This window comes from Macrobrachium nipponense, chromosome 33 (assembly GCF_015104395.2).
Source record: "Macrobrachium nipponense isolate FS-2020 chromosome 33, ASM1510439v2, whole genome shotgun sequence".
NCBI lineage: Eukaryota > Metazoa > Arthropoda > Malacostraca > Decapoda > Palaemonidae > Macrobrachium > Macrobrachium nipponense.
Genome location: NC_087219.1, coordinates 43,519,175 through 43,533,095, shown reverse-complemented (window position 1 = coordinate 43,533,095; position 13,921 = coordinate 43,519,175). Strand labels below are relative to the sequence as shown.

The 13,921-nt window shown below is 44.3% G+C and overlaps 1 protein-coding gene across 3 annotated transcripts in view; it reads left to right on the top strand.

Annotated features, from left to right (window-relative positions):
- Window positions 1–13,921, top strand: part of LOC135203129 (PMS1 protein homolog 1-like) — a 119,162-nt gene that overhangs the window by 80,891 nt on the left and 24,350 nt on the right. For all 3 annotated transcript variants that reach the window (XM_064232775.1, XM_064232773.1, XM_064232774.1), the window contains exons 12-15: window positions 5,781–5,864; window positions 7,379–7,726; window positions 8,508–8,635; window positions 10,262–10,428. In XM_064232775.1, the coding sequence (XP_064088845.1) occupies window positions 5,781–5,864; window positions 7,379–7,726; window positions 8,508–8,635; window positions 10,262–10,428 (727 nt within the window). The remainder of the gene's footprint in view (window positions 1–5,780; window positions 5,865–7,378; window positions 7,727–8,507; window positions 8,636–10,261; window positions 10,429–13,921) is intronic.

Sequence of the window (13,921 nt, the reverse complement as noted above, 5' to 3'; positions counted from 1 at the left end):
TTCTCCTGGCAGCCGCTCGCCTCGGGATAGGCGCAAAGAGTATAGTAGGCGCTCGCCTCCTCGTAAGCGCCCTGTGGATATTTCCGAGGATTCTCGGAGTAGGAGCCCTACCTCTCCTTCGGCTGAGATTCTGTCTACCTCGAAGAGGGAGTCTCATCGTAGGCATCCCAGATCTTCTCTTCATTCTCCAGTGGATGTGAACTCTTCTAAGAGAGGGCGTTCTCCAACCTCTCGCTCAACTCCTACTAGGATCCCTTCGTCACCTAAGGATCTTCCGCGCTCGCCTCGACAAGACGTCCTAGAAGGTTCGGATGAGGAACCGAACACTTCTGCTGCTGCTGCTTCTTACAAGAAGCTTACAGAGCTACTTTTGCAAGTTTTTGGGGATTCCCTTTCTCCTACGGCTCCTCCTTCTCCTCACTCACTTTTTTCAACGGCGAAGACAGCGAAGAGTTCTTCTTGTGAGGATGAAGCCAACTCTTTCTATGAAGAAGGCACTGAGGAGTTTTGGTTCCTGGATGGCTTCCAAAGAAGAAGCGGGGAAAACGATGTTCGCTTTTTCCTCTTCGAAGTTATCAGGACGCGCTGGTTTCTGGTATGAAACAGGAGAGTCCTTAGGATTGGGTCTACCGTCTTCGGCTGATTCGGATTTTTCGGCGCTGGTAGATTCGACAAGGAGAACTGCCCTTAACTCTGCTAAGACGACTTGGGCAATGAATGAATTGGATCACATGCTCAAAGGCATGTTTAGAGTGCTAGAAGTATTTAACTTCCTTGATTGGTCGTTGGGAGTCCTAGCCAAGAAAATTGAAGTGCCAGAGTCAATTTCGCCAGAAGATCTTATGTGTGTTTTGTCTTGTATGGACAAGTCGGTAAGAGACGGAGCGAGTGAAATCGCCTCCCTGTATGGGGCCGGGATCGTGAAGAAGAGGTCGGTTTATTGTTCCTTCTTAACGAAGTCTGTCTCCCATGCCCAGAGGTCTTCTTTGCTGTTTGCTCCTCTGTCTGCTCAGTTGTTCCTAAACATCGAGTGCAGGACATTTCAAGATCACTGTCGGCCAAAGCCACCCAGGACCTTTTGGCACAGTCGCAAGAAAACCTCGCCCTTCCTTCCCTACCAAGGCTAAGAAGGAAAAAGCAAGTGTTCGAGAACCCTTTCGAGGGGCGTCTCATCAAGAACCTCTACGTTTAGAGGTCGTAGACCTTTTCAAGAAGGGGTAAGACTTTCGCCAAGTCTGTTAAAGCCCCCAAATAACTTGCAAGTCCTTCAAACAACGGTGGGCGCCAGACTCTTAGAGTTTGCAGAAGTCTGGCCCAAAAAGGGGCGGATCCTTGGACCCTTTCTATTTTGAGGAGAGGTTACCTCATCCCTTTCGTCGAAAGACCTCCCTTGACGACCATCCCAAGGGAACTGACGGCCAGGTACAGAGACCCCATCATGAATCAAGCTCTCCATCTAGCAGTAGATCAGATGCTGGAGAAGGGGGCTATCGAACTAGTGACAGACCATCATTCATCGGGCTTCTACAACCGCCTTTTCCTAGTTCCGAAGTCCTCGGGGATGGAGACCGGTGTTGGATGTAAGCGCCCTGAACTTCTTCGTAGAAAAGAAGAAGTTCACGATGGAAACGCCTTCATCAGTGCTGGCAGCACTTCGTCCAGGGGACTGGATGGTTTCCTTGGATTTACAGGACGCTTACTTCCACGTACTGATCCATCCTTCCTCGAGGAAGTTTCTCAGATTCATGATGGGGGGAAAATGGGGAAAATTTTTCAGTTCAGGGCTCTGTGTTTCGGCCTCTCGACAGCCCCTCAAGTGTTTCACGGGGATTTTGAGGAATGTGGCTCAATGGCTTCATTTGAAAGGGGTGAGGATATCCATGTACCTCGACGATTGGCTAATAAGGGCCAATTCAGAAGATTGTTGTTTGAAGGACTTACAAGTAACTTTAGAATTGACGAAGGCTTTGGGACTTCTCGTCAATTTCAAGAAGTCGTCACTAATTCCCGAGCAAGAGTGTGTGTATCTCGGGATACAGATGAACTCTCTGAGTTTTCTGGCTTTTCCCTCGCAGGAAAGGATAGCACGAGGATTCGAGAGAGTAACAACCTTCTTAGGGAAAGAAGTATGCACAGTGAGGGAGTGGATGAGTCTGCTGGGGACGCTCTCCTCGCTGGAGCAATTCGTTTCCCTAGGAAGGTTGCACCTGAGACCGCTCCAATTCTTTCTTCATCGGAATTGGAGTCGTCGTTCTCAGGATTTGACGTTCTCCCTGTCGTTATCCCAGGACATCAAGAAACATCTCTTATGGTGGACAGATCCCAACCTCTTTGCGAAGGGACTGTCTCTTCAATCACAGACCCCCAACCTGGTGTTGTTCTCCGACGCGTCGGACACGGGGTGGGGTGCAACTCTGGGAACCAGCGAAGTGTCAGGTACCTGGGTGGGGGACCAGGTAGCCTGGCACATCAACAGAAAGGAGTTGATGGCTGTGTGGTTGGCTCTGAAGGCTTTCGAGCCCAAAGTCAGAAGATCGGTAGTGCAGGTCAACGCGGACAACACTACAGCTCTGGCATATATCAGGAAACAGGGGGGGACGCATTCCTTCTCCCTGTACGAGACAGCAAGAGACCTTCTTCTGTGGGCAGAAGAAAGAGGAATCAAGCTTCTCACCAGGTTCGTGCAGGGAGAAAGGAATGTAAGAGCAGATCTCCTCAGCAGGAAAGATCAGGTCCTTCCCACAGAGTGGACCCTTCATCTGGATGTATGCCAGAGCCTGTGGAAGTTATGGGGCAGGCCACACATAGACCTCTTTGCCACGCCAAAGAACAAGAGGCTGGATCCTTACTGCTCTCCGATATCGGATCCAGAGGCATTAGCAATAGATGCTCTTCTTCTGGACTGGAACGGACTCGACGTCTACGCGTTTCCCCCCTTCAAGATCCTGGGGCTAACCATCAAGAAGTTCGTAGAGTCCGATTCAACGAGAATGACCTTAATCGCTCCCTTTTGGCCGGCCCAAGAGCGAGGAGACCTTCCACCTTGCGTGTATACCAGTCAAAGTGGGATGTCTTCAGACGTTGGTGCAAGAGGAAGAACATTTCCTCTTCCAGTACCTCTGTGACCCAAATTGCGGATTTCCTTATTTTCCTCAAAGAAGAATGTCATCTGGTTGTGTCAACTATTAAGGGATACCGCAGTATGTTGGCGGCGGTATTTCGGCATAGAGGCTTAAAGATATCCGATGATAAGGACTTGCATGATCTTATTAGATCATTTGAAACCATTAAGCGTCCTCATGTGGTACCAAACTGGAATCTAGACGTAGTTCTACAATTCCTTGGATCGTTTAGATTCGAACCTCCTAGCTTAGCCTCTTTCAAGGATCTGACGAAGAAGGCTATCTTCCTTTTGGCCCTTGCTACAGCTAAGAGAGTGAGTGAGCTCCAGCTATTGAGGGCAATGTAGGGTTTAAGGAAGATTCTATGGTGTGTTCGTTTCTTCCAAATTTCCTTGCAAAGAATGAAAACCCATCACGGCCTTGGCCCAGGAGCTTTGAAGTTCGTAGTTTATCTTTTCTAGTAGGGGAAGAGCCTGAAAGAACTCTGCCCAATGAGAATTATGAAGTATTTCCTTAAGAGGAAGGAACAACTTAAGGCGAATCAAGATGTGCTTTGGTGCTCTGTAAAGGACCCCACTCGGCCCATGTCGAAGAATGCTCTTTCCTTTTTTCTGAGAAGCCTTATTACAGAGGCACATGTTGCTTGTAAGGAAGAACATTTAAACTACTGAAGTGAAAGCTCACGAGGTGAGAGCCATCGCAACTTCGCTTGCATTCAGAAAAAATATGTCTGTGCGGAACTTGATGGAGGCGACTTTTTGGAGATGCCAATCGGTTTTCGCAAACCACTACCTACGTGATGTAAAAATCACATATGATAAATGCTTCGTCTTGGGTCCTTTCGTATCGGCGGATTCGGTGCTGGGGCAGGGAGCTGAAACTTATCCTGTGTAAATTCTTTATATGTTACCCTATATTTTATATTGTTGTTTTTTGGTTGTCTGAAAGAGGTTGCAGGAGGCACCTCTTTTTGTCGTAATATTAACCCTTTGTATTTTGGTTAGGTGGTCTGGTGGGTTTTGGCTCCTTGCAGAGGTAGTGGTAAGGATCTGTTAGGTAAGCGGACAAGGTCCCTCTAACAGCATCCGACTTGGATTCTACCACAATAGGGGATCACATATCCCAGTGGTAGATCCGAGAGTCTTTCAGCATCAGGTCACGTCCTAGCTGTAGCTCTCCAGGCAATGCAGACTCAGAGATAGTATCTATGAAGTCTTCATCCTGAAAAGGTGAGAACCAAGGTTTTTATATCCTACAACATTAGTTGTTTCCTGTCTTACCTGTATTATTGAGCTGTCTCTTACCCTCCACCAAGGGTGCCAATCAGCTAAGTATATATCTGTCAGGGAAGTTCATGTACAAAAATGATATTGTTAAACTACAATAAAGTTTTGTACATACTTACCTGGCAGATATATACGATTAATGGCCCACCCAGCCTCCCCTCAGGAGACAGGTGGAAGAGAAAAATCTGACAAGCTTACGGGAGTGGTTCGTACATCCGCCACCCAGCGGCGGGTAAGGTAGACCACCTGACCTACCTGTCGCGTGTGCCGCGAGATTTGAAATTCTGTCGGGAACGTCGGAGACTATAGCTAAGTATATATCTGCCAGGTAAGTATGTACAAAACTTTATTGTAGTTTAACAATATCATTTTGAAGGGTTAGATGCCTGATTGGTGAATCCTCTCCACTCTCTTTTATCTTGTTTCCTTGTAGGTGGATATTGAGTGCTACACAGTAGGTAACACAGTGTTACCTTTGCTGCGTTTGTAGTTGCGTTGATGTCTCTTTAACTTTTTAAAATTTCCTTTGGACTCTATACTTTGTGATCCTACATCATTGTCACTTTTAAGTTCAATTTTCACATGCTGTTTTTAATATCAAAACTTGCTCAAAACCTCTTAGTCATTGATCAAATACTGTGTAATAAGTATGAGTTCAGTGTTGTGTAGTGTTGATCTGTGTCTATTTTCCTGATTATTTTTCCAAATATGATTTTTATATAAGTAACTTACCAAGTAATTACATAGCTAATAATTTCCCATTCAGCGGCAAAAAGAATTCAAATTTCTCGGGAAGCCTTCGAAAGCTCAGTGTAGGTGCAAGGTGCCGCCCACTAACAGCAATACTGATAACGACTTGCCCAACCACCTCATTCTTTTTTCTGCTGCACTCATGGAAAAATCGAGTGTGTTATGGCAGCAAGAGGTGCTTGCTTTGCTCCCTTCCCAACTAAAGCCAAACTCTTACTCCTGGAGATACTAAGTTGCAAGTGTGTCGCCAGAAAAATGACAGCTGGTGCCAAACTGCCAGGTGTATGTTCAGGGTGCTGAGTTCCTTATATGAAAATGAAATTTTTATTGAAAAAATCAAGTTTTATATATACCTACCAAGTAATTACATGATTGGAGCCTACCCTCGTCCCCTCTGTCAGACATTGGGCATAAAACAGAATGAGGTAGTCGGCCAAGTCTTTACCAGTATTGCTGAAAGTGGGCGGCACCTTGTGGCCATAGTGAGCTTTCAAAGGCTTCCCGCAAAGTTTGAATTCTTTTTGCTGGTAAGTGGGAAACTACCATTAGCTATGTAATTAGTACTTGATAAGTATAAATGAAACTTCATTTTATTATAAAAATGTCTTGTTTTTACTTGCAGGAAAATTAGAGAAGCCAGGGGTTTAAATGATTCAGCTGATACATCACTAAAAGCTGGTCTTGGCAGCAGAGCTACATTAGATCGGTAATTATGACTGACTCTGCTGAATTACTGTATGTTTTTGACAATAAATTAGAATGCCTCTTAGAAACAAAATTTTCTTATCTTACTATAATGGCCGTTTTGTCTGTCCGTCTGTCCATCTGCCTTTCAATCACAGCGACACTTGGCATGAAACTTGGAAGGGTTGTAGTGGGGACCCCTAAGATGGTTTATATGGGGTTCCATCCTACCTCCACCCCCTCTGGGGGGAGAAGGGATTCCCTGAAATGGAGCTGGTTCTGCCTGTGAAACAGGGCTGGTTATGCCTGTTGACTTAGTTACTTTACAAATTTATCATACATAATTTCTGTATACATATATTTGCTAGTAAACAAAATGCAGGAAATTTTGTGATGCATGAAATATGCAGGTTTAAACTACTGGCTATGAGCAGCTGGTTTTGGTTACAATAAGCAAATCCTACACTCAGATGTATGTAAATACAAAGACTAGTGGTCTTACAATAAATTCAGACAAAAATTTAAGTACTGTATAGTCAAATAAAAAAAAAAATGAAGTATGAGTTCTGAGTTGGGGTCGTAAAATATTTGACCAGTTTTTATTATCTCAAGTAGCAGTGTACACCAGTCATATTTTCTTCATTCATGTGTATAATCCTAAGGGTTGTATATATTACCTATGTAATAAGGAACTAGCATCAACAGTTAAAACCATTGTCATTTTGCACTAGACATTTAGATATTTCTTAAAGTTGTGATACATTAATTATTATCTAAAATGACTAGACATACCATTTTCAGTGTCTAATCATAATTTATAAGCAACCACCTTCAACATCTGTAAAACGTAAATGTATATGCCCCACCATAACATTTTGATGGCTTTTTCCAGTTATTTATATGGCCACCAGTATAATGCTGAATATCATTGAATATTTGTTTTCTGCCTTGTATTATTGCATAAGTCCAAGTAACTGTAAGTAACTGTGATGCATTTTAACACTAATGATAACTTGCTCATATGCTAGATAAAATTTAAATAAAAAAACATTTTTACTATCTCTAATAGGATTAGATTTATTGTATCACTAATATATGTTTAAGAGAAAGAAACATTTGTAGTTTAGTGAGACAAATTTTCTTGTGATTGCTTACATTCACCTATATTGTACAGTTCAAGTACCTATGATGTTTTTCATTTTGTTTTGATGGATTTTTCTTATGCCATGCTTCATAAATAATACTACTACTGTAATGTTTATCTTTTTTGGAGGTTAGAATTACTGTATAAGATATGAAAATCAACACAAAAATATGTATAATTTGTCAGGGCAGAAACAAAAATGATTATGTACCTCACAGTGTCTTTTTACATTTATTCATGGTTTGTTGTGGTCTATATACTAAGGTTTTATACCATCAAAGTACAGTATGTAATTTTAAAGCTTAAAAACTTTGTAGAATCACTTGTGCATAAATGTTGTTTAATTTAGCTAAAGCAATGAAATGAGTGATATCAAGGGCTGAATTTTTCAGGTATGTTGCACCCTTGACACCACAGTTGATTAAAAAACGAGGAAAGACTTTTCCCCAGCAACCTTTAGTTTCAAAGCATCCTTGGAAGGACCGCTGTAAAGAAATTGATATTACTGTTAATATGATTAAACAAAGAATGGAGTCACAAAACAAATTGGCCTCCATAGAAGATTCTCCTAGGCTGATTGGGTCTCTGGCAAATGGAGAAGGTTGGATATGCCTGAAAGATGGAGAAATCAACACTTTAAATGTGGCAAGGCTGCATGAGACCATCCTCTGCCGTAGCCTTTTCCAGACTTTCACATTACCAGCGCCAAGTGTGATTGATCCAATTCCTTTCAATTCCAGGTAAGATATGTGGAATTACAATGTTAAAATCTTGATACAACTCACTCTGAAGGATTTTTTTCCTTTGTTTCTACTCGATATATTTTATAAAAAAAATTGTATAGTATTTGCTATAATGATGTCAGCTTGATTTCTCCATGGATATTAAGGCAGTTAGAGCAAAAATCAAATCTAATGCCATGAATACTTTTAAGAACTATTGTTGGACAGTTTCTGAAATTTTTCTCAGCTCAGTATAGAGGCAGATTTAATTGAATGGCCCAAACAGATTCACTTTTGGTTTACCACTATTTCTCCGAAAACATTGTAAATTTATAGCACATTAAAGTAAATTTCTTGAGGTACCATAATATTGACAAGTTTATTAATTTCTGTGAACTTAAAAAGGTCTTTGCCAAAATAACTAAAAAGTAAAAGTGCTGGTGGAATTTAAAAACGTGGCTACATCATATTTCTTTACATGGTATTGCACAAAAGATGCACTAGCCAAATTGACATCAGTGCCATATCATAGTACAGTCCCCAATAAATGTGGGCATTTGGGCATGTAAAGGAATTAACAGCACCTTTCTATAGGGTATTTGAAAACATCAACCAAATATATTTTTAAGGCTTATCATTCTAACATGTACATGGAGCAGTAGTGGTTTTGTGATAAGTCTTTCTAATAAATTTTCTTCAGACATTACTTTTAATAATGTAATACGTTTGCTAAAACATTTTTTTTTATCTTCAGTGCAATGGTAATTCCCTAACATTGTTATACTTTTTTCTATTTCAGTGTCATAGGAGAGGACAACTGGACAACATTGTGTGGTTTGAAGCGAGAAAAAGTGTTTGGTCAAAATTTTTACACAGTTACAGACAAAAGAGTAACTAAGAATGGCTTTAAAATTGCTTTATACAGAAGTAAGTGTACTACTGCATTTGTTTTTTTAATTGCAAGATGGCCTCCTGAGGCTAAGACAAACCTGAGAATTGAAGTTGAAGGGAGATTACATATACAAATTTTCTTAAGTGCAGAATAAATCCTTATTTTTTATTCAGCTTGTAGGGTCAGACAAAATATCAAGGGTTATTAAGTTGAGTAGATATTGTCCTCTAAGTTAATAAATAGGTGTTTAAGAGTAAATATGTATTTAATGTCATGTTAAAGGAGATTGAATCAATAAGCAACTCTCACGTTAATTTTATATTGTAGATGCCAGAAGGCAAATAGGATAAGAATGAGGGTCTTAATCAATAGAGAGTATATACTTTGCCAGAAAAATAAAAGAATCTAAGAAATAAGTAAAATATATAGGAAAAGAAATGGTTTCCATGCATTGTTTTGAATGAATGCCTTGAATCAGCCTGATTAGTAATTTGTATAGGAAAAGAAATGGTTTCCATGCATTGTTTATCCAGAAATGAAGACGATGTGGTCTGTAGTGTTGAATGTCTTCTTGATACTTAGGTGTTAGAAGGCAGTCCCCGGGTTATGACGGGGGTTCCGTTCTTGAGACGCGTTGTAAGCCGAAAATCGTTGTAGGCCGGAACATTGTAAAAAATCCTAAGAAAACCTTACTTTTAATGCTTTGGGTGCGCTGAAAACTATGTAAACTGCATTCTTATTGCATTTTTCATCAAAAAAATCTTTAAATATTGATTATTTTGCATTTTTGGTGTCATATTTCATCTTCCAGATGAGCGTTGTAGGCGTTGTAACCCCAGAACATGCGTCGTAACCCTGGAAATAATGTCTGATGAACATAATTGAAAAGTGCCTTAACCTCGGAATGTCGTAACCCGAACCCGTCATAACCCGGGGTCTGCCTGTATTAATGTTTGTCTTTTGGCAAGTGGATATTGAGTTGTATTATACCTTGAATAACAAATAGACAACTTAACTTTTATGTAATATTTATTGTTTTTCTAAAACGGCAAAATATTCTATTTTCCATCAAGCTTTGGAAGTTTATCTTGACGGAAAATTTCTTTGATGGCTTCTATATAAAGAAATTTACTGAAGCTGAAAAAACCCCCCCGAGTCTCTCAAAGCCCGTTAAAAGCCCCCTTAAACACCATGCTGAGTTATATAGACATACAGTACAACAGATATGATTACATGTAAGTTTCATAATTTATACATACATGATATATAAATAAGAGTAATGCTCACCAAGTGTATCTGTTAAGTCTAGATAGTACAATACTGAACATCAAGCAATAGTTAATAATTATTAGTCTAACAATTGTGTCTTCAAAGCTTAGTGTTGTACTACCTTGCCTTTGTAACAGCCAACCTCAGTTTACTTTTTCCCCAGAAATGTTTCATTTCAGCCAGTTATTTTATTTTGTTTATTTTCTGTAGCCTTATTTATCCCCAAATTTACTTATGTTGAGACTTACGTCCAAGAGTTACCACATATAGATCTCAGAATTTGTCATTCTGAACATGAGTTTTATGAAATTTTAAAGTTTAGTTCATTTTCCTTTAAGCTTCTAAATACCCAGTTGATAGTTTACTGTACAGTAGTTTCATGTTCCCATCAGGTTATGCAAATGAGGCAGAGATGTCTCATGGAGAAATTGTTGGTGTTGCTGATAATCTTGGCTTCTATGGGATCAGTGACCTGAAGGAAATTCTATCCATCTTAGTTATCAATCAAGCTGCTACCATCGGTCAAACACGTCCATTGAAGCTACAGTTTTGGTTGAAGGTATGAAAAATTAATCAGTCATAGCTTTGTTTTTGTGGGGGAATACTAAAATGAGTGTTCTTGATACTGCCATCATTGTGTTGGTGCATGTAAGTGGCTGGTGCTGTGGAAGCCTTGTGTTCATTGTTATTTCTTTCTTTGGAAGTTGCAGGATCAGTGCAGCTGTGACTTGTCTTTTATCTGGAACCCCCTTGTATAGGAAATGGCTTATTGATGATGAAAATAACATTTCCAACTTATCTACTAAGTTCTAGGTGCTTGCCCAAGGATTTGAACATAAAATTAAGGGCAGAGGTAGTCTTAATGGACCAAACATAATCTGTGATGACAGGCAATTCTCCTTATGAAAGGGAGATTAAAGAATTTGGTAAACATTAAAGCACAAATATCGTTTGCTCCGACACGATATACAAACCTTTCGGTCCTTTTACATTAGGAAGGTAACTAGCGGCAGCTGGATGGTCGTAAGCTTTCGAACAAGGGAGTTCGGTAGTTAACTGCTTGAACGACAGTGCGCGCGCCGCGCGACTGGGAGGCAAAGAACCACATTTGCTTTCGGCCTGCTGGTGTGTAGACGTGCTCTTCATCGCTCTCTGCCCGCTTCATCGTCGTGTGCTTTCAGGATATTTGTGTTTTCTCTTACTATTTGTGTGTGTGTAAAAGTGAACTGTAAGTACTCTTTTTCATTTTTTCATATACACTGATTATTAATTCAAATGAATAATGGACCAAGGATCGAAGGAATCTCCGTGCCCTTCCATTACCCGGCGACTGTGCCCCGGGGTGGAGGGGCGTAAATGTGGGAAATTTAGAAGTTTTCCCGAGATCGATCCCCATGTCCTTTGTGCTCGGTGTCGAGGGCGAGAGGGGGGCGTGCTGCCGCCCACGTTCGCCGCACTGCTGTGACCAGATTTTCTTGCCCTTTGCGCTCGGTGCCGAGGGCACGAATGCTCTCGGCCCGAGCCTTTTATTTTTGTGTGAAAGTGAAAGTGAAAGTGAAATCGTAAATGCAGTATTCTTTTTCATTTTCATGTATTATTATCATTATGGATCAAGGTTTCCGCTCATACCCGGGAATTGATCCTTATGCCCTTGCGCTCAGTGCCAAGGGCGTGAATGCTCTCGGCCCGAGCCTTTTATTTTCGTGTGAAAGTGAAAGTAAAATGGTAAAGGCAGTATTCTTTTTCATTTTCATGTGTTATTTTCATTATGGATCAAGGTTTCCGCTCACACCCAGGAATTGATCCTTATGCCCTTGCACTCGGTGCCGAGGGCGTGAAGGCTCTCGGTCCGAGCCATGTATTCGTCAGTGGTGCAGTGGGTGTTGTGCGGGGGCGGGAAGAGCGAAGGCCTGCCAAGAAGTCATCAGAAAGCTCTCCCGCGACTCCCTTGGTAACCGATTCTTCGTCTTCTTTTCTGCCCCCCCGATCAGCTCCCACGTATGGCACCTTCCCCTTCAGGGAGGGTTTCGAGGCCCTTCTTCTTCGCCCGACCCGTCGAGCGTAGAGGAGGGCCCTCGTCACCCGACGTCCATTTGTATTCGGGGTCTTCCGTTCGTTCGGGGTGGGGCTCGCCCCCCCTCGCACGAGGGGGGAACCCCTCCTACTTACCCGACTTTTGCTTCCACAGGTGCTTCTGCCGTGAGGGATGATCTTGGTCAGGTGTGGGCGTCTTTGGGACTGCAGGGTGTGCCGAGTGTCCAGGGGCTGATTCACCTTTTGGCGGGGTCTGGTGCGGTCCCTTGGAGCGGTGACCACGACGACAACCACCTTGTCAACTCCATGTTACGCCGCCCCTCCTCACCTGGTTTACTCGCCGCACATGGTGTCTGTCTCACCTACAGCTGCTGTGCAGGGGCCGATCGCCGTACCGAGAGGGGGCGTGCCGCCGCCGCCCACGTTTGCCGCGCTGCTGTGACCAGATTTCTGCTGCCCCAAGAGCTCGCCCCTGGACCTGCCGCCGGTACCCAGGATGTCGCTGGCTGCTGCTCTGCCTCCTGTGTTACCTGTGCCGCCTGCCATACCTGCCGTATCTGCCGACACTGTGCTGGCTGTTCCTGCCGTTCCTGCTGTTCCCGATGTGTCCATGCCTGCTGACGTCATCCCTGTTCGCGGTGTTGCTGCCCCAGACGTTGGTCTGTCCGGACAGGTGCGTCCGGGCCCTGTTGCTTCGGCAACAGCAGCCCCGGCTCCGCCCTGAATGGCCGACCTTACGTCTGTCCTGAGAAAGCTGACGAAGAAGAAGAGGAAGAGGAGGAAGGTGTCATCGTCATCTTCATCGTCTTCTTTGTCGTCTGCAGCCGCCTCTTCCCCTTTGACTTCCAAGGCTACCCAGCCGCGGAAGAAGGAGGCCTCCTCCCCTCCTAAGAAGGCTCCTTCGGGAACTTCTCGGGAGCGTGGCCCGTCTCTCCTTCCGCAAGGAAGAAGACTACGGGGACCAGAGGGGTACCGGCTAACACCGGTACTTCCTCGCCTGGTGCTAGGGGCTCTGCCGCTACACCAGGTTCCGTCTCGGCCACTCGTTTGCGAGAGGTACCGAGTGTACGGTCACCTGCCGGTGGCCGTACAGCCAAGAACCAGACGCCAGAGCTCGCTCGGCGCCAGGTTCATGGCACGGAGTGGAAGGCTGGTTAGAGCCGCTCGGGCGACTCTCGCCAGGCCAGCTCTCGCTCTCGCACTGACCACTGGCTTAGGCTGGGAAGGGGTCCCTCCAATTGCTGGCGCCAGTGGTTCGACACGCCGTGAGGACAAGCACTGGTCTCACCGCGACAGTGGTCTCTGCAGGTCGCCTGACCGCCGCTCCCACAGGGACCGGACGGGTACGGCAACCAGTAGCAGTTCCTCTGACCCACGAGATCAGGGCCGCTGTTCTCAGTCCAGCCGTTCTCCCCAGGGGAACGGCGCGACCAGGCCTGTAGCTCGATCCCCACCATGGGTTGGTGATCACCTGCAGCCCTCCAAGCCCGCTGGTTCTGCCAGTGAGCGAGGGGGGAGCGTCAGGTCTTCCTCTCCAGTGCCTTCAACTTCCTCGGGTTACACCGGGAAGGGCAAGGCACTGAGGAGTGATCGTGAGGGGCGCGCCCCGCACGAGCCCATCACGACGCCATACGTACCAGGCACGGTCTTAGGATCAACCAGGTCGTACGTGCAAGTGACAGGAGGAGACCCAGAGGGGTCTGTCGCGATTCCCCCTCCTGTAGGGGGAGGATCTCGGGAGTTGCTCTTGTTTGAGGGGCTTGACGGTCCTACTCCGCAAGATGCAGTCACTCCAGGGATCCAGAGGAACTTTGCCAAGGTTATTGCGCTGCTTCGTCAGCACAACGACCTCGGGGAAGGATCGCCGCTCCCACCATCCGAGCCACATCCCGGCTCGAGTTGTTTTGGGGTCCAAGAAGGAACCCAAACCGACGGTGGGTCTGCCGCGATCGCAGCTTGTCGACTCTGTTGGACCAGGTGAAGATACTTATGGTATTGTCACGACAACACCAACTCGG